The 21,891-nt window shown below is 37.4% G+C and overlaps 1 protein-coding gene across 1 annotated transcript in view; it reads right to left on the minus strand.

The window, feature by feature from the left end:
• LOC105002500 (multidrug resistance protein 3-like) overlaps positions 1 to 21,891 on the minus strand; it is a 72,020-nt gene that overhangs the window by 22,155 nt on the left and 27,974 nt on the right. The window contains exons 2-3 of the mRNA XM_010859134.1: positions 16,373 to 16,423; positions 6,608 to 6,741 (exon numbers count right to left, since the gene is read on the minus strand). Coding sequence (XP_010857436.1) covers positions 6,608 to 6,637 — 30 coding nt within the window. The 5' untranslated portion in view covers positions 6,638 to 6,741; positions 16,373 to 16,423. The remainder of the gene's footprint in view (positions 1 to 6,607; positions 6,742 to 16,372; positions 16,424 to 21,891) is intronic.

Raw genomic sequence — 21,891 nt, forward strand, 5'->3', positions numbered from 1 at the left:
CTTCACATCAGGTGGCCAAAGGATTGGAGTTTCAGCTTCAGCATTAGTCCTTCCAATGAACACCCAGGACTGATCTCCTTTAGGATGGACTGGTAGGATTTACTTGCAGTCCAAGGGACTCTCAAGAGTCTTCTCCAACAGCATAGTTAAAAAGCATCAATTCTTCAGCGCTCAGCTTTCTTTCCAGCTTGAACATCTGGAAGTTCACGGTTCACGTATTGCTGAAGCCTGGCTTGGAGAATTTTAAGCAATACTTTACTAGCGTGTGAGATGAGTGCAATTGTGCAGTAGTTTGAGCATTCTTTGGCATTGCCTTTCTTTGGGATTAGAATGAAAACTGACCTTTTCCAGTCCTGTGGCCACTGCTGAGTTTTCCACATTTGCTGGCATATTGAGTGCAGCACTTCCACAGCATCGTCTTTCAGGATTTGAAATAGCTCAACTGGAATTCCATCACCTCCACTAGCTTTGTTCATAGTGATGTTTGCTAAGGCCCACTTGACTTCTCATTCCAGGATGTCTGGCTCTAGGTGAGTGATCACACCATCGTGATTATCTGGGTCGTGAAGATCTTTTTTGTACAGTTCTTCTGTGTATTCTTGCCACCTTTTCTTAGTATCTTCTGCTTCTGTCAGGTCGCTACCATTTCTGTCCTTTATTGAGCCCATCTTTGCATAAAATGTTCCCTTTGTATCTCTGATTTTCTTGAAGAGATCTCTAGTCTTTCTCATTCTGTCGTTTTCCTCTATTTCTTTGCACTGATCACTGAGTAAGGCTTTCTTACCTCTCCTTGCTATTCTTTGGAACTCTGCATTCAAATGCATTTATCTTTCCTTTTATCCTTTGCTTTTCATTTCCCTTCTTTTCACAGCTATTTGTAAGGCCTCCCCAGACAGCCATTTTGCTGTTTTGCATTTCTTTTTCTTGGGGATGGTCTTTATTACTGTCTCTTGTACAATGTCACGAACCTCCGTCCATAGTTCATCAGGCATTCTGTCTATCAGATCTAGTCCCTTAAATCTATTTCTCACTTCCACTGTATAGTCATAAGGGATTTGATTTAGGTCATACGTGAATGATCTAGTGGTTTTCTCCACTTTCTTCAATTTCAATCTGATTTTAGCAATAAGGAGTTCATGATCTGAGCCACAGTCAGCTCCTGGTCTTGTTTTTGCTGACTGTATAGAGCTTCTCCATCTTTGGCCGCAAAGAATACATAGGGTAAGGAACCACAAATTAGGAAAGCCTAACACAGCCTTAAATAAGAATTTTAAAAATAAGAACGCTCTTAAAAACAAACAAACAAAAAATTCACACAAGATATGCAGGAAGAAGGAAGAACTCAACGACAGTAGAGAGTTCATACTTTCAGGCCAGAGACTAACTAAAGGGGAAGAAGGCTATCTTGAACTTGAAATCAGCTGGGATACTAAGAAAATCCAATGGAAAGATCTGCAAGATAAACAATAATAGTAACTAAGGATCCAATTTCAGTGGACCTTATGTCAAAGGTCATGTATTAATATTATGCTTACAAGTAATTGGCCCACCTTAGCAGATAGGGAAGATGGACGAGTTCAGAAGCAAGCAAAATAGGTTCCTGTTGATATGAAGTTATTTTTCTCAGAAAGCTAATTCTAGCCTGACAGCTAAATAAGCTGATGTAGAGAAATCCTATGTCCCCAAATTCCTGCATATTATACTTTTTATTTTTGGCTGCACTGGTGGGCCTGCGGGATCTTCGTTCTTTGACCAGGGATCAAACGCATCCCCTCTGCAGTGGAAACAGAGTGGTAAACACTGGACTGTCAGGGAAGATCCCTTGTATACTATAGAAAGAAGAGCTGCAAATACAGCTGCAATGTAAAGATTACAGTCACAATCTTCAATTCAAATATTCCATTTCATTGACAGGTTATGAACAGGCCCTGGAAAATGAGGTCAACTAGTCACAGAGTAAGCAAAGAAAGGGAATGTCTACATTTTACAGGTCTCAGATTACGGTGACTAAGGTCACATCTCTTATGGCAGCAAGTTTCTACAATGTGAATCTCAGCTGTTCAGTGATACGAAGACACAGGCAATCCTGATTCAATCAATCAATTTAGAGAATGTCTTTGGGCTGAAACAATCATTGCACCACAGGGCATCCTGTCTTCCACTATTTAAATGTTCATATAACCCTAAAAGTGTAATCAGAATGAATCTGGTTTCTTAAATAGAAATCAAAAACGAATACCTTAGTTTTGGTCCCAAGCCTACTGAGTTACACACTGTTTAAAACGTAAGTTTGGTGCTCAGGTTCTGGTACGGTTTCCCAAATATCAAGGCTGGATAAGAGTGTTATACATGCTAGCAGTCACTCCGAACTGCAGTTCAAAGGCTCAGTAAACCTGCCCCCTGAGATATCTGTTTAATCCTTCAATCCTGACACCTGGCAGATGTGATGCACTGAGTAGATTAAGTACTTTGCTCTTTGCACTACAGTGAAGAAAGACAGGTGTAATCTTTGCCTGCAGACTTTTCCAGACTAGTAGTAGATCTTTCTTCCCCTTCAAGTATGAATAAATGGAGGCTTCTCTGGTGGCTCAGATGGTAAAGAGTCTGCCTGCAATGAGGCAGACCTGAGTTCAATCCCAGGGTTGGGAAAATCCCCTGGAAAAGGAAATGGCAACACACTCCAGGATCCTTGCCTGGGGATGGACTCTGTTTGAGGCCTGAGCAAAACAAAGATATAAAAACAGGATTTAGAAGGTGATTGTTCTGTGGTGTTTTGATACTCAATACCAGTTTTTTACAGAATAAATATTAACCCATCTCTGCTGGGCAGCATCTTGCTGTGTAGGGCCTACTCCCAAGGCTTCTTAAGAGAGCTGGTCAACTGGAGTTTCGGATTCTTTGGTCTTCCCAGGTCAACCTTTTGTATTTTGGTAAATGCTAGTTATATAAATACATTCTCCCCTATATTGAAGGGGTTTAGAATACACTTGTCATGTTAATCTCTCCTGCTTTTAATTTGAAAATAAGAAAATAAAGTTTCTGTATCACTGGGGTAACTTCTATTAATATAATCCCTTATGATTATATAGAGGAAGTGACACATAGATTCAAGGGATTAGATCTAATAGACAGTGCCTGAAGAACTATGGATGGAGGTTCCTAGCATTGTACAGGAGGCGGTGACAAAAACCATCCCCAAGAAAAAGAAATGCAACAAGGCAAAATGGTCGTCTGAGGAGGCCTTAAAGAAGAGAAGCTACAGGCAAAGGAGAAAGGGAAAGATACATCCATCTGAATGCAGAGTTCCAAAGAACACCAAGGAGAGATAAGAAAGCCTTATTAAGTGAACATTGCAAAGAAACAGAGGAAAACAACAGAATGGGAAAGACTAGAGATCTCTTCAGGAAAATCAGAGATACCAAGGGAACATTTCATGCAAAGATGGGCACAATAAAGGACAGAAATGGGATGGACCTAGCAGAAGATATTATAGGTGGCAAGAATACACAGAAGAAGAACTATACAAGAAAGATGTTCATGACCCAGATAACCACGATGGTGTGATCACTCACCTAGAGTCAGACATCTTGCAATGTGAAGTCAAGTGGGCCTTAGGAAGTATTGCTACAAACAAAGCTAGGGGAAGTGATGGAATTCCAGCTGAGATATTTCAAACCCTAAAAGATGACGCTGTGAAAGTGCTGTACTCAATACAGAAGCAAATTTGGAAAAGTCAGCAGTGGCTACAGGACTGGAAAAGGTCAGTTTTCATTCCAATCCCAAAGAAGGGCAATGCCAAAGAATGCTCAAGCTACCATACAGTTGCGCTCATTTCACATGTTAGCAAGGTAATGCTCAAATCCTTCAAGCTAGGCTACAACATTACATGAACCAAGAACTTTCAGGTGTACACGCTGGACTTAGAAAAGGCAGAGGAACCAGAGATCAAATTGCCAACATCCACTGAATCACAGAAAAAGCAAGAGAATTTCAGAAAAACATCTGCTTCATTGACTATGCTAAAGGCTTTGACTGTGTGCATCACAACAACTGTGGAAAATTCTGAAAGAGATGGGAATACCAGACCACCTGACCTGCCTCCTGAGAAACCTGTATGCAGGAAGAAGCAACAGCTAGAACCAGACATGGAACAACAGGCTGGCTCCAAATTGGGAAAGGAGTACTTCAAGGCTGTATACTGTACCCTGCTTGTTTAACTTACATGCAGAGTACATTATGTGAAATGCCAGGCTAGATGAATCACAGGCTGGAATCAAGACTGCCAGGGGAAATATCCATAACTTCAGATATGTAGATGACACCACCCTAATGGCAGAAAGCGAAGAGGAACTAAAGAGTCTCTTGATGAAGGTGAAAGAGGAGAGCGAAAAAGCTGGCTTAAAACGCAACATTTTCAAAAAACTAATCTCATGGCATCTGGTCCCATCACTTCATGGCAAATAGACGGGGAAACAATGGAAACAGCGACAGACTTTATTTTCTTGGGCTCCAGAATCACTGTGGACAGTGACTGCAGCCATGAAACTAAAGGCACTTGGTCCTTGAAAGAAAAGCTACGACAAACCTAGGCAGTGTTTTAAAAAGCAGACACATCACCTTGTCGACAAAGGTCTGTATAATTAAAGCTATGGTTTTTTCAACAGTCATGTATGGATGTGAGAGTTCAACCATAAAAAAGGATGAGCGCTTAAGAATTGATGCTTTTGAACCTTGATGCTAGAGAAGTCTCTTAAGAGTCCCTTGGACAGCAAGGAGATCAAACCAGTCACTCCGAAAGGAAATCAAGCCTGAATATTCACTGGAAGGGCTGATGCTGATGCTGAAGCTCCAAAATTTTGGCCATATGATGTGAAGGGCCAGCTCACTGGAAAAGACCCTGATGCTGGGGAAACTGAGGGCAGAAGGAGAAGAGCGCAACAAAGAATGAAATGGGTGGATGGCATCATTGATTCAATGGACATGAGTCTGACAAACTCTGGGAGAGAGTGAAGGACAGGGAAGCTTGGCATGCTATAGTCCATGGGGTCACAAACAGCCGGACATGACTGAGTGACTGAACAAGTCTTTTCACCTTAACCTACAGAAGCCAAGATACAAACTCAGTTAAGATGCAAAAGAGAATTCATATTGCACATTTTAAAAACCTGTATTCAATCAGACAATTAGAAAGTAAATAAATGAATAAATTTAATAGTTAAAGAAAACGGAGGCCAAAAGACCACTAAGATAACAATTGTGACAAAAATGAAATCTGCTAAAGTAAAAAAGAAACAAAAGAGATTTAAACATCTATGAGAAAAAAATTTTTACAAAAAAACTAGTCACAGTTGACTTAGAAATGAAGACATTTATTGACTTCAATGTATCCCCTATTGGCTCAGACAGTAAAGAGTTTGCCTGCAATACAGGAGACTCGGGTTTGATCCCTAGGTCGGGAAGATCCCTAGAGAAGGGAATGGCAACCCCACTCCAGTATTCCTGCCTGGAAAACCCCATGGACAGAGGAGCCTGGTAGTCCCCAATCCATGGAGTTGCAAAAAGTCAGACATGACTAACACACTAACTTAAAAATATTACACATTCCATTAAACAAGATAAATACATTTTTGTTAATATTAATGTTATCAGAAAAGTCTTTTAAGTCCTAGGAAGCTATCAAGCTTGTGAATACACTCTAAGTTTTCCCAAATTCTCATTTTTACCTGAAAGCTTTAATTTTAACATTGGCAACAAACACTGTCAAGCTGTTCTTCTTGTTGGAACAGACTTACTTCATTCATCTTTATTTAAGGACTGTCTACAAATGCCTAAATCAAAAAAGCTATAGTTTGAATGTTTTTCTTTCAAGTAAAAATACTATTACACAACAAAAGCATCTAGTTCAGCTAACAATTCAAACGGTTGCACGAGCACTTTTCCTCGAGACGACCACCACGTTTCAGTATGCTGCCGAAATGCTTTATGCATGCTCCCCACTGTGTCACTCAAAATACTAAGAAGAAAGGCTTCCAAAGGCTGAGATTTAATTAAATTAATAACGTCTACCATTACAAACATTAAGTGAAAGTGGCTTTTTTTTTTAAGACTGAGTGCATGATGGGGAAGAACTCAATGACTAGTAGAATAGTTTGTTGCCACTGTTTTACTTGGTGCCAAGGCAGCAGCAATTTTACCTACCACTGCTTCTGCACCAGTAATGCGATAGCAACCCGGTGCAACAGGCAAATCACATCTGGAATTACGTGAACACAGTCTGACACGTGGACTGCCAGTGCAGGACATGAAGAGCTGCTGAAACTTCACAGACTGGGAAATATTTCACTGTGCTTCTCAAAAAAGAAACTCACAGTGACTAGCTTCATGCCTTCTTGCTACTTATAAGGCAACAGAGAAGATTCAAGAGCACTCTAAAATAACTAGTAAAAAAAAAAAATTAACTTCTGAATGATGTTAAATATGGTCAAGTGCTTAATTTCAACAAAGAAAGGAAATATTGTATACAGCAAGGAGCTTGAATTCTCTGTTTGGGTCAAATGCTCAGGCGGAGAGCACACGCACACCTTGCACATTCCTACTGAGGTCTTACCTTAGCTCTGGAGGAACTGACATGTTCCATATTCTCAATGCTGCAGGTACAGTTCTGTGAAACTTTCCGGCAAGCCACTCTGATATAGTCCCAGAAGCTACGAGGACTTCCGTAACCAAACCAGGTTACTTGACCTTCAGGAGACAAATTGTAACACAAAAAGAAAACCAGGCTAGTAACTCAAAATGCAAGAACAACAAAATAAAGGGCAGTAGAGTGTGCGATTGTGGAAAGGACACTGATCTTGGGGTCAAAAATCCTTAAGTCTGGTCCCTTTCTAACTTTACCTACTTGTGTGATTTGGGGCAATTTATTTAATGGATCTGGATAGCAGTTTTCTCAACAATACAATCAGAGTGAATGAAGCAAAAAGGGCCTAGACACTAAACACAATTGTCTGCAGGTTAATATCCTATCATTCTAACACAGTCTTCCAGAGAGCACACAGTTAGCTTTCCCTGTGCTTCCAGTTAAGCTTTCATTTAAATCGCACCTTTGCCGTTTATGGAGAAGGCAATGGCACCCTACTCCAGTACTTTTGCCTGGAAAATCCCATGGACGGAGAAGCCTGGTAGGCTGCAGTCCATGGGGTCGCTAAGAGTCGGACTGAGCGACTTCACTTTCACTTTCACCGTTTACTGGCTGTGTGACACCAGGCAAGTTAATTAACCTTTCTGAACACCACTTTTCTTGACTCTAAAAGGGGACTAGTTGGAGTAACCACTTTATGAGTATTCTCTGAATCAAATACAACAATGCCTGAGTAATGCCTGAGTACTCCTGAGCATAGGACTTGGCACATAAAAGTACTGTAAAAAAGATAATAAAAAAGGAAAAAAATGTTACCTCTTGCATCCTAAACCTTTCTCTTCTTGGAAAAACAGAAAAAAATTTAAAAGGCAACACTTTTTCTCCTCTTCAGAGGGATACTTCGAAGAAACGAAACAACATGTAGCCTGTAAGTATCTATCAACAGCAGGAACCCTACACTGACTAACCATTACCACCCATTCACTACTATTCTACCCAAACCTTCATCCGTCATTTACCTGCTCACTTCTAGTCAACAACCCATGACAAGTCCTTAGGCACTTACCATTCTAATCTTCCAGACCTGGATAACTACGTCTGTGTTCAAGAACAAATGTTCTTTTGTGCGTATTAATATTTCAATGCAGGACTTTGGGTAATAAGTCCATGGGACCAATTTTGTACTCTGAATATGTTTAAATGGGATATGAGAGACATCTTAGTATTTCTTCAGTTTTCTGAAATAATTATTCTTACCTAGGGAAGCTGTTCAATTTTAAGAAAGAGTAGCTTTTATATTTTAAAACCTCTGCTTCTTTATTTTGAAGTAACATTTATTTATCTCAATTTTCTTTTCCCTAGTAACATGTTCTCTCTAAGCAACATCAAGAAGTATAAAAGTGTTCTTGTCCACATGCAGCATTTTAGGAACAATGTCTGAAATATCTGAGTGGTGTCCAACCACAGCAACACCTAAGAATAACTAGGCTTCTTTTAAAAAGTACTCATGTCTGGGCTCCACCCAAACTAAATAATCAGAATCTTTGGGGTTGGGCCTAGGCATTGCTATTGTTAAAAGATCCCTCTGGTATTTCTAATAATATAGTTAATCAACCAAGGGAAAGCTCATATGTCACAATAGGTAATCCCTATTCATCATGCAGGACATTTCAAAGGCCTCCTTTTTTTGTAAGCCGCATGTGATCTCTACAGCAAGTCACTTCTCCCTACGAGCTGGCCTAACACCCTGAGCTTACACTTACAGTTACCTGCTTACTTGATTGCCTCACACATGAGATGGTAAGGTCACTAAGGCAGAGACTATATCTTATTTGTCTTTAATTCTATCTCCAGCACTTGACACAGTGCTTCTCTCACAGCAGGCATTTAATAAATATTTATTAAAACAAATCGACTGGTTAATCCACAGTAGCCAGATCTTAACTGCAACACATATAAAAATTTGAATCTTAAAAATCTAATTAGGATCTTTTAACAGTAACAACTCAGTGACAATCTGGTATCAAGATATCTGCATGCTACATTGCAAACATCAAATATTCTGACAAAAATATTTACCTTTATAAAAATACAAAAGCATTGACACATCCCTACTCAAACATCATTATGTAACTCAAACGTGTCTTCAGTAATGAAATCTTACTGCCAAAAGTAGAAATCTATAGGAATATTTAGAATCTTCCTTCTTTCTTTCAGTCTCTCCCCATTGCTTCTCTTTGTTCCTTCTCCTCTTTAAAAAAAGTTCCCAGAACAGGATGTTAGCATAGTTTGTTTTTAGGGCAATTTTCATGTTATAAATTTGTTAGCCATTTGGAGAAGAGACAGGATGTCTAATGTTAAGAATATGGGCTTTTGAGTCAAGACCAGAACAGAGCACTTTCTAGACGTGCAATCTTAAGCAAATGACTTTTCATTCTACCAACCTGAGTTTCTTCTATGAACTGATAATAATGGTAGTATCTACATGATAACACTGTTGTGAGGATTAGATAATGTGCAGCAATTACTATATAGCCTAATACAGATGTTAATAACCATTATTACTTTTATTATTATCATACAAACAGTTCAGAGATCCAAGCTCCCCTTGCATTACAAAATAGCAATGAAATGCATAGTGAAGTTTTTCCCATTACTTGCTTAGAATCTAGAAAAATCTTTAAAATTTACTCCCTAATCCAACCTTTTCCCATATCAACCATCCTAAATTGACCTCCCTAAAATCTAGTCTTGGTTAATTTCTTTAGCCTCTATTAATTGAGATCATCCCACAGTTTAAAAATGAGGACTACCAACCACACTTCTCTCAATAAATGGAGTCCCATACACTGGAAGCAATCTTAAAGGGAGAATCACAAGGTTTCTCTGGTAACTTTATTTTAAACATTCTCATAAATTTGATGTGGTTGAGGAAAATAATTTATGAGAAGTTTAAAAGTAGAGCCGTTGAAAAATTTTTAAAATGTAACAAAGTCCCCTATCGATGGGTAGGGATGACTCAGTAATCCCACTACTGGGCATATTTCCAGAGAGAACCATAATTCAAAACAACACACGCACCCCAATGTTCCCTGTAGCACTACTTACAATAGGCAGGACATGGAAGCAACCTAAATGTCCAGCAATAGGGGAATGGACAGAGAAGCTGTGGTACATATATAGAACGGAATATTACCAACCATAAAAAGGAATGAAACTGGATCATCTGTAGAGACATGTATGGACCTAGAGGCTATCATACCGAGTAAGGTAAGTTACAAGAGAAAAATATCATATATTAATACATATACGTGGAATCTAGAAAAATGGTATAGATGATCTTATCTGCAAAACAGAAACAGAGACACAGACACAGAGAACAAACATATGGAGCCAAGGGGGGAAGAAGTGGGGTGGGATGAAGTGGGAGTTTGGGATTGACATATATACACTACTGGTAATATGTATAAAATAGATAAGTGGTGAAAACTTAATAAATAGCTCAGGGAACTCTACTCAGTGCTCTGGGGCCACCTAAATGGGATGGAAATCCCCAAACGAGGGGATATATGTATACGTACAGCTGATTCTCTTTGCTGCACAGTGGAAACTAACACAGCATTGTGAAGCAACTACACTCCAGTAAAAATTACCTTAAAGAAACAGAGTCCCCTTTTGGAGGAGAGGAAAGAAAGATACGGAAAAACTAAATATCTAGGCTTAGGTTATACAGAGAAGGAATGGATGCTAAATCCTTCAGACTCCTGCTGTGTGTATGATATGCTGTCTACAGGACTTTCACCCACGAGACAATGACAAGATTTCCTAGATAAGAAACTAAAGAAACCGAGAAACTAACCAACTAACAGCATGACACGTCACCGTGACTTGCAGGGCCTTACGCTGAAGCTGAAGCTCCAGTACACTGGCCACCTGATGCAAAGAGCTGACTCATTAGAAAAGACCCTGATGTGGGAAAGACTGAAGGCAGGAGAAGAGGATGACAGAGGATGAGACAGTTGGATGGCATCACCAACTCAATGCACATGAGGTTGAGCAAGCTCCGGGAGGTGGTGAAGGACAGGGAAGCCTGGCGTGCTGCAGTCCATGGCGTTGCAAAGAGTTGGACACGACTGAGCGACTGAACAACAAAGTATACCAGTCACAGCATCTTCACAACACTTCCACCTACTCGAGAAATGAGATGAGAGCATGACTGGCTTGATTCTGCCTGCCTTACTCTTTCATGTGCATTGTTTTCAAAATGAATTTGTTAAATCAAGACCCTGAATTTTTCACATTCAGAATGATGTGCTTTGGTTAGGAGAAGGTGGGGTCTTTGTTAGAAACTCCAAATGAACTCTCATGTAAATTGTCCATGTATCCTAGGATTTTAAGTAAGTAATTTCTGCATCTATGAAAATGGTTGAGGTTAAGAACAACAGAAGTGTTAAATTGGTTATTTGAATTATTATTACTTGAACATCGCTTGTACTTAAATATAGATTAACTGTTAGCAAAAGATGTACTTGGGGTTATTAGTCTGTAAAACCTATATTCAACAGGAAAATTTAAAAAGTTACAAGCTGACCATGCCTTTAAAAATTGCTGAGGTAATGAACAATCACTCCAAAGATATTCTCATTTCCTTTAAAAATAGCCACAAAAGCAATCACATAGCAAGGAACCAACTAGCCTACATTTTGAAGACATTTTATTCAGGAGAAGAAACATGCTATCACTAATTGAATTCTCTTTTTAATGTTGGCAACAAGTACAGATTTATAAAGTGCTTTCAATTTTTTATGTATTTTTAGAAGTTGACTTTTTACCAAAGTAACTTTTCAATACTTATTTCCAACCCATTGATCTGACTCTAATTCATTTCAGGCACAGAAATAAGAGGTGAAAGTTTGCTAGACTAAAAGGTGATCTGCTACTAACCAGCTACATGATGTCTTTCCCACTAAACTGCCTATTTTCAAGCACCTTAAAATGGCCTGTGATCACTAAGGTCTAACATTATTTTAAATTGCTCTTTCATATTACCTCACTTGAATAATGTAGATGTTCACGTCATGCAGAACATTTGTGTTTTGTTCTTACGTTATTTTATGGCCAGATGAGACCTTCTAAAAACTGAAATTTCCTAAGTGGTTCTCTATTTAGTAGTGGATGACAACACGTCATCTTTTGGTAATATATAAATTAATCTGTTAAATGACTTTCTTTCTCCACTCTTTGTATTGTGCTTAGTTATGTGAAGAGCTGACTGAAGTTTTGTTAGTGCCACAATACATCACCTGGATGACAACATCAAAGACTATTACCTTGGACCTGCCATTTATCTAGACGAGCAATAAAAGACAGCACCATCAAATTTTAAAAAGCCACTCTAATATCACTGCTCCTTGGAAGAAAAGCTATGACAAAACTAGACAGTGTTTTAAAAGGCAGAGACATCACTTTGCCAACAAAGGTCCACATAGTCAAAGGTATGGTTTTTCCAGTAGTCATGTACGGATGTGAGAGCTGGACCATACAGAAGGCTGCATGCTAAAGAATTGATGCTTTTGAACTGTGGTGCTGGAGAAGACTCTTGAGAGTCCCTTGGACAGCAGGACATCAAACCACTCAATCCTGAAGGAAATCAAGCCTGAATATTCATTGGAAGAACTGACGCTGAAGCTGATATTCACTGGCTACCTGATGTGAAGAGTTGACTCATTGGAAAAGACCCTGACACTGGAAAGACTGAAGGCAGGAGGAGAAGGGGACAACAGAAGATGAGATGGTTGGATGGCATCACTGACTCAATGGACATGAGTTTGAGCAAACTTTGGGAGACAGTGAAGGACAGGGAAGCCTGGCGTGCTAGAGTCCATGGGGTCACAACAAGCACGAATGAGCAACTCAACAAAATACCACTGCAAAAGTTTCAGATACTTCAAGGAAACTAATTACTTGTGGATTTATATTGTTGCCAATATATTTAGATTGTTTAACTTTGCACTGTCAATTTTATAGTGTGTGTGTGCGTGTGCAGTTGCTTCAGTTGTGTCAGACTCTTTGTGACCCTATGGACCATAGCCCACCACAGGCTCCTTTGTCCATGGGATTTTCCTGGCAAGAACATTGGAGTGAGTTGCCATTTCCCGCTACTGGGGTGATCTTCCCAACTCAGCGATTGAACCCACGTCTCCTGTGTCTCTTGCACTGCAGGCGGATTCTTTACCACTGAGTTGCCAGGGAAGCAGGAATCTTACATTTCTTCCTGCTAACTTATGAAAATTAGTTTAAATTTTTCTAAAGAGAGAAAATTCCCATTTCTGAAAAAAGATCAGAATCTTGTCCTTTAAAAAAAAAAGGCACTTTTAGTTGAAGTTCACATTTATTAGACCACCCAGTGCTGAAAGTACAATCGTGACCTTAATTTTCTAGATAAAGTTTCATGTTAATGTTCTAAAAAAAAAAGAATATAAACACTTAAACTAACTTTAATTACACTTCCAGCTGATGTGAATAACTCTGAGTCTAGATGAGAGACTCAACTGTACTTACACCGCTAGCTCTATGTTACTTATAAGATGCCTCAAGTAAATCATTCAGCAACTATGAATCACAGTTACCAATCTATAAAATGTAATCATTACCAATCTATAACATGTAATCATTATCCTTTGGTGCTGACAATGTCTTGTTCACTGGTAAGGAACTTATCACAAACTTCTAAACCATACCACAGTTTATACCATAAAACTTAGCCAATTCTTAATCTCCCAAACCAACAAAGAAAATGAAGATAATCAGGTTCACCAGAAATCTGAAAACTGAATTTGACTTACAGGCTTTTTTATCCTAGTAATTTTGCCATCTTTTGAAGCAGAGTACAAAGGTTTTGCGTTCTTCTTCCACCCGCATTTTTAATATAAGGCTTAGAACACTGGTAGACTGAATTAAGAGCATGAAGGCTGACATCCACACAGAGTCACATATCAAAGCACAGGCCTGAAGAAATGAAGTGTAATGTTTTAGCAGTGACTAAGGTTATATACAAGGGACCTAAATTGTTTAAAGTGATTGTGGGGATCAGGATTGAGGAAACGAGAACATACTGTTTTTCTATTTCTACCTGCCTTACTATAAGTGATTTTTAAAAATAACAACTATGTACTTCTTTTCTAAGTCAAAAATATAATAAAAGGCATTAGCATGAGGCCTAGCAGTGCTTTGTATACAGCAGGAATACAATAAAAAAAAATTCAAATAAGTGAGTTAAGGCATATACTCTACCTTGAAGAAAGGAAACTAAGGAATATAGTCCCACTAGTGGTTTAAGACCAGCAGTGGCTGTTGATAGCACCCATGTATGTTTTACTGAGTAACTTTGGAAAATTCACAGCTTCCCTGAGCCCTAGTTTGCATGTAATTCAAATATTACTACACAGCACTTACAAACTGAGAAAATAACCAGTAAGTCTCATATTGGTGAGTTATTAGTTCAGTTCAGTCACTCAGTCGTGTCCGATTCTTTGCGACCCCATGAATAGCAGCACACCAGGCCTCCCTGTCCGTCACCAATTCCCCGAGTCCACCCAAATTCCTGTCCATCGAGTCGGTGATGCCATCCAGCCATCTCATCCTCTGTCGTCCCCTTCTTCTCCTGCCCCCAATCCTTCCCAGCATCAGAGTCTTTCCCAATGAGTCAACTCTTTGCATGAGGTGGCCAAAGTATTGGAGTTTCAGCTTCAGCATCAGTCCTCCAAGGAATGCCCAGGGCTGATCTCCTTTAGAATGGACTGGTTGGATCTCCTTGCAGTCCAAGCAACTCTCAAGAGTCTTCTCCAACACCACAGTTCAAAAGCATCAATTCTTCAGCGCTCAGCCTTCTTCACAGTCCAACTCTCACATCCATACATGACCACTGGAAAAACCATAGCCTTGACTAGATGGACCTTTGTTGGCAAGGTAATGTCTCTGCTTTTCAATATGCTATCTAGGTTGGTCATAACTTTCCTTCCAAGGAGTAAGCATCTTTTCATTTCATGGCTGCAGTCGCCATCTGCAGTGATTTTGGAGCCCAAAAAAATAAAGTCTGACACTGTTTCCACTGTTTCCCCATCTATTTCCCATGAAGTGATGGGACCAGATGTCATGATCTTAATTTTCTGAATGTTGAGCTTGAAGCCATCTTTTTTACTCTCCTTTTTCACTTTCATCAAGAAGCTTTTTAGTTTCTCTTCACTTTCTGCCATAAGGATGGTGTCATCAGCATATCTGAGGTTATTGATATTTCTCCAGGCAATCTTGATTCCAGCTTGTGCTTCTTTCAGCCCAGCGTTTCTCATGATGTCCTCTGCACAGAAGTTAAATAAGCAGGGTGACAATATACAGCCTTGACGTACTCCTTTTCCTATTTGGAACCAGTCTGTTGTTCCATGTCCAGTTCTAACTGTTGCTTCCTGACTGCATATAGGTTTCTCAAGAGGCAGGTCAGGTGGTCTGGTATTCCCATCTCTTGAAGAATTTTCCACAGTTTATTGTGATCCACACAGTCAAAGGCTTTGGCATAGTCAATAAAGCAGAAATAGATGTTTTTCTGGAACACTCTTGCTTTCTCGATGATCCAGCAGATGTTGGCAATTTGATCTCTGGTTCCTCTGCCTTTTCTAAAACCAGCTTGGACATCTGGAAGTTCACGCTTCACGTATTGCTGAAGCCTGGCTTGGAGAATTTTGAATTTTATTTTACTAGCGTATGAGATGAGTGCAATTGTGCGGTAGTTTGAGCATTCTTTGGCATTGCCTTTCTTTGGGATTGGAATGAAAACTGACCTTTTCCAGGCCTGTGGCCACTGTTGAGTTTTCCAAATTTGCTGGCATATTGAGTGCAGCACTTTCACAGCATCGTCTTTCAGGATTTGAAATAGCTCAACTGGAATTCCATCACCTCCACTAGCTTTGTTCGTAGTGATGCTTTCTAAGGCCCACTTGACTTCACATTCCAGGATGTCTGGCTGTAGGTGAGTGATCACGCCATCGTGATTATCTTGGTTGTGAAGATCTTTTTTTGTACAGTTCTTCTGTGTATTCTTGCCACCTTTTCTTAATATCTTCTGCTTCTGTTAGGTCCATACCATTTCTGTCCTTTATCGAGCCCATCTTTGCATGAAAGGTTCCCTTGGTATCTCTGATTTTCTTGAAGAGATCTCTAGTCTTTCCCATTCTTTTGTTTTCCTCTATTTCTTTGCATTGATCGCTGAGGAAAGCTTTCTTATCTCTCCTTGCTATTCTTTGGAACTCTGCATTCAGATGCTTCTATCTTTCCTTTTCTCCTTTGCTTTTCGCTTCTCTTCTTTTCACAGATATTTGTAAGGCCTCCCCAGACAGCCATTTTGCTTTTTTGCATTTCTTAGTGAGTTATAGTAAAATATAAATAACACAGACACACATGGTTAATAAAATTGTGCTTAAAACCAGGAAACTTAATAGAAATATAGAAGGGGTCATGTAGGAGAGTAAATGGAGTATTATATTGTGTGGGTTAACAAAAAGCTTTTCATTTAAAAATCAGCGTAAGCATAGTTCTGCCCTCTGGATTAACAAAAGCAGAAAGCTTTGCAAAACCCATGCAGTGTACTAAGAAAGATCACTTAACTGATACAGTCCTCCCCAGTAAGTCAATTCCATGCTCCCGTGCAGCTCAGTGCTTGGAGACATCAGCAGCATAGAGTACCTTGAAGAGGTATTTGCAGATGAGACAGCCATCGGCAACTTTGGGAACTCTCTAAAAAAAATAAACAACAACACAGAGATATTTGAGAAACCTGACATGAAGTTTACAAAAGCAAACTGAACAGCCCCAATAAGATAGCTACAAATAATCTTGATGCAGTAAACACTGCTTACATCTATTATATAAGATGAACTCAATTAAGATGAACATGGGCTCTACTCAGCGTGGAAATCAAACTGGTCTCTTTGTAGCCTATTCTTTCGGAGAGGCTGGGTTGTCTAAGTTACACAAGAAACTACTGTTCCCTGTTTATTTTCATCTCCATACTGCTCCCCAAACATAACAAGCTGATAATGAAAGAATGCAAAATGAACAAGCTGCTGCTGCCGCTAAGTCGCTTCAGTCGTGTCCGACTCTGTGCGACCCCAGAGACGGCAGCCCACCAGGCTCCCCCTTCCCTGGGATTCTTCAGGCAAGAACACTGGAGTGGGTTGCCATTTCCTTCTCCAATGCAGGAAAGTGAAAAGTGAAAGTGAAGTCGCTCTGTCGTGTCCAACTCCTAGCGACCCCATGGACTGCAGCCTACCAGGCTCCTCCACCCAAGGGATTTTCCAGGCAAGAGTACTGGAGTAGGGTGCCATTGCCTTCTCCAAAATGAACAAGAAGCCTGCTGAATTTGCTAGCCTTGCACCTCAGAATGTATACAAATGGCTAGGAAAGTTGCTTACTTATTGAAATATATGACTCAGAAAGTTAACTTTAAAAATAAATGTTCTTTTTTACTGTTAAACTTTTCAAAAAGTTATAAAATTCATTTTAAGGAGCAGTTCTCTCTTTTATTGGTTTAAGAAGAGATAAAGTTTGCACATTTTTTTCTGAATCATGAGAACAGCACTTAATTATTTAGTAAAATAATCCTTAGTTTAACCAATGTTGACTAAATGCCTACTTTATGCAAAAACACTGTTTTTCCTGCAGCTTCCAATTATTGTTTAACAATCACCATCTGGAAAAGTACTATTAATTCTTGACTATGTTTTTTGGCAATTCCCAGTAGAATTATACAGGAACACTCCAAAGTCAAATTTCTGAAGTCATACTCCCCACAGATGGTATCTTCTTTCATAAGCAAACACTGAAATTCCAACAGGACATGGTCCCACACCTTTCCAAATACTTAGACCTTTTATGAAACTAAACAGAAGCAACCAAACACGGTGAGTAATGTATAAAAAAGTAAAAGGAAGGAGCTATATATAGTTGTGCTATTGGCTACATCTATGTCTCTGCTATTCAGCTCTATCCTCCTACATCCATGTGCATCATTGCAAACAAATATTAAATTTGGAAACATATCCAAAAGGATCTATAACCAAAGGTACCCTAGTTGAAGCCCATATTAAAAATGAATGCTCTTTCTACAACAAACAGAATGAAAATCTCTCTGCATTAAATGTAAATCAGAACAGAATGCTTTTCATTGAAAATGTTAAGAACACCAGTTTTTAATGTTTAAACCACGTTTACTAGCTCTGTCTTGAAAGTAGTGTACCTTACCTGTAGTCATTCACATAATCAAAAAGTTATCAAAGTAAAAACAATTTTCAGGAAAACTGTGGTTAAAGTAATTTTACTTAAAAAAAAAGTCTCGAGTAAGATTCATCATGTTCAGATTTACATCATGGTTTAATCAATACCTGGTACAAAATGGGAAACAACTACTGAATCTATTATGAAGCTCAATTTATACTTAGGGTTTTTTCCAGCTGTTAACATGTTAGCCTTTATGACCTGGTTATGTGTAATATTTTGATTCTGGCTGTGGAACACCATCTGAAAATTTTAAGAACTAAAACATTCCCACTTATTTGTAGGCATTAACTGTTTTGATCATAATTTAATATCTCACTTGAGGTCAGTTATAAGCAACCAGAAGTGTCCAGACCAAAAGAAAATCCACCAGATTCCAATGATCTGTGGTCACAGTTCAGCACCCCTCTCATTCTGTAAATGGAAAGGTGAGGCCCAGAAAGCGCCCACCTGGACCCAGCACCTCTGTTCCCCGCATCCTCATGCTCACCTACTCCTTCGGCCATAGACAAGATCTGACAGATGAGAGAATCAGTCGATTGGCTTTCCTGGTTGAACATGAGTTCTTACTACAGTCTCGTAAATGGGAAAAATAACGGGGCAGTAAACACACAGTGTGAATGGGGTAAATATTTTCATATAAAATTTAAATCCTTAGCTTAGATGGTGCCAAAATATATATATATATGAATGGCAAAGCTTACATTATTTCAAAGTGGCTCAAGGAGTGGCTTGTTAGTAGAAAACATTCTCATTTTCAATTGAAATTAAAACTTTTTGTTTTAAAGTATACAATAATAGTTATTTATATATTTTGTTTAAATTATTTATAATATATAAAAGATATAATACATACACAATATACCTGAACAAGAATATAGGTATATTAATATGTAAATACTTAACATTTACTTACACATTTCATATGTAATTTATGTTACACATTTCATATGTAATATGTAATATTATATATCCAAATCTATTACATATATATAATGTTATATATTTAACATTACACATATAAAGTTAGGACAGATGAGACAAGACCAAATATTTAAACCAAACAAACCGAAAATGTTTTGTTCAAGAAAAAAAGTCATTCAAATGGACCATTATAATTATATAATATATGGTGATACTAGGTGCTAGTTTCTAAAATTTTATCCAAAACAAGAATCTACTCAGAAATGGATACGCAATAAAAGAATGCTTAATTATACTGAAGATATAGTATTTCCTGACTTCGAAAGTAGATAATTTTCAAAAACAAGTAACTAAGTAAGTAAACTTTATAATCTTTATATTAATGTGGAAAATGGCCACCATACAGAAAAGACTGCTTTAAACAAATCAATCAGCCCTGGTGATAAGACTGAATGTAATACCAATCCATAAATACATTTATTCTTCCCTTTTTTTCATGTTAGCCCTTGTTACAACTTTAGCTTTCTATTTATTTTGATTCCTTTGATGACTGAGCTACATTATCCTGATTGATAAAGTCTGATAAATGCTAACAATTATAAAACGTGAACCTTTTGCCTCTGTTGTATTTAGTCTTATTTTCTCTTTGTGCGTGTATACTTTTCTAATAAGCCTACAAGTAGATGATTTTACTTTTATGTAATTAAAGATGGATTCCTGAAAAGATCCCTAGATATATTTGTAAATTGATTGCCATTTATAAGGCAAATAACAAGTCTGATAATCAATGATCAGACAGTAAGTCAGAATTTTCACAAGTTTTCTTTTTAAACTGGGAATACCAGATAGAATATATTCTATTCTGTCATTAATACTAATAATGTTCAAGTTTGTATTGCTTGAAATTTTGAATCTTTAACCATGTATTTGTATGTAAGAGAAAAATCACTCAGTGAAGCAATATTTACAACTGCAATATGCACTGTAATTCAGCTAACAGTGAAAAAGTATCTTTTCTATGTAGCCATTTTCCACTTTTTAGTAGCTTCTAAAATTAAAATATTATATATAACTTATCTTAAACTTCTTAAAAGTTTGCTTTAAAATGCCATTTACAGGTAAATGTAGGTACATTGAAATAGTATTTGGCTATTTGATTGAACAATTTTTAAAAACTGAGCACCAAAATTATGCAAATACTTTACATTTGATAAGTCATAGTGACTTTAAAGAAAAAGAATATAGGAAGAATTTTAACCAAATAAAAATATTAGATTATATGCATGAACAACTCATTGAAATTAGAAAATCAGAAAAATGTAGGAACTGAAATGATGATGCTCTCCAAAAAAAATGAAAGTCCATTAAATTGTGCAATCTTTTCCCTGTTCTATACTATGAGAAATATTTACTTCCTTTAAATGAGCAATATTTGAGCACTAAGTGATCTAAACTGTTGAAGTTATGTAACAAAAATTTTACCAAGAAAAAACTTTCCATTACTGAAAATAAACCAAATATCATCTGATAATTACACGTACTGTAAGTAGCTCTATGCTAATTTGCAAAAATCATAAGATCAAACTGGGAATGTCCTATTATTTTTCTGGCAGAGACTCAAAGGACTACAGACACAGGTAAACAACACAAACATCAATTACCATCAGAAACCATCATTTCCTGCTAACTCCAAGAACTGGATTACCTAATAGAATCACAAAGTTTTTTAACTCTATCCTATATTTACCAAAAAAAAACACACACAAAATATCATAGGCAATTCTATCAATGGTAGCTATTATTGAATAAGTTTTTTCATAATGTTTTCTTCCATGTAGTACTCCCTTCTCAGAACTCAACTCTAAATTGTAATTCTTTCATTTGAAGGACTTTTGAAGGAAGTTCACCAAAAAAAAAAAACTTGAAAAACTCTCCAGGGGTAACCAGGTTTAAAACCATTAATAAACCTCTCCTTCCGTAAGTAAGAAAACGCTTAAATGTGAAGGTTAAAAATTCCTTGAAAATTACGGTTTGGTTCTAAAAAAGAAAAACTGTTTTGCTCCTATCTCCAAATAAAATGTAAAAACTTGAGATATCTTTCTTGCTTTTCACCTAAAAATGCCTACAACAAATAACACTAATTAAGTGTTAGTGTGATTGTATGACAATCACATACTTCAAACAGGAGCAAATCACCAAGTATGTGGCCATTGTGTGTTTCAGAATTTTAAACATTCAGAACCATATACAATGTGAAACTAAGACAAGAAAGATATTTCAGATGTTTCAAAACAGAAATGAACTTTCAAGTGAAACATAAGAATAAAATAATAAACTACCAATAATATTTATGTAAGAAGACTAATATCAAGGAAGAAAAAAGTCATTGACCAAAATGGGCTATAAAATAATGAGTTCCACATAATGTACCTAATTAATTCTTTTTTATTCTAATTTAAAAAATTCAGTCTACAAAACAAATAAACAAAGTCATAATCTGGAAGTTAGGAAAACAGATGAATAAACATGAACATACATTCAATCTCATTTGTAAATAAAAACAAATTAAAATAACAAAATGTTGTATATATTTCATATTAATAGAAGACCAAAAATACTTTCCACTTACCAAATTAAAAATAGTAATATAATAATATAATGAGCATATGAGAAAATAACCATATATACTATTGTTGGTACAACCTGATAGACGATAATATAGCAACATACATTAAACATAACATAGTACATATATATCATAATGTGCATACCCTTTAATTTCAGTAACTACAATTCTAAGAATTCATTAGCTACTATCATTAATAGAAAACAATTTTAAGGAATTAGAAAACTGTGAAAAAAATTTTTCAGTGATATATGACAGCATGTTTATGAAAGACAAATTTGGTAAAAAATTTTGATAAGTAAACATGACAATTATGGTTCATTTATACAATCGAATATTATATATTTGTTTAAAATGAAATGGCAATATAAACAAGAGA

This window comes from Bison bison, unplaced genomic scaffold (assembly GCF_000754665.1).
Source record: "Bison bison bison isolate TAMUID 2011002044 unplaced genomic scaffold, Bison_UMD1.0 scf7180017864454, whole genome shotgun sequence".
NCBI lineage: Eukaryota > Metazoa > Chordata > Mammalia > Artiodactyla > Bovidae > Bison > Bison bison.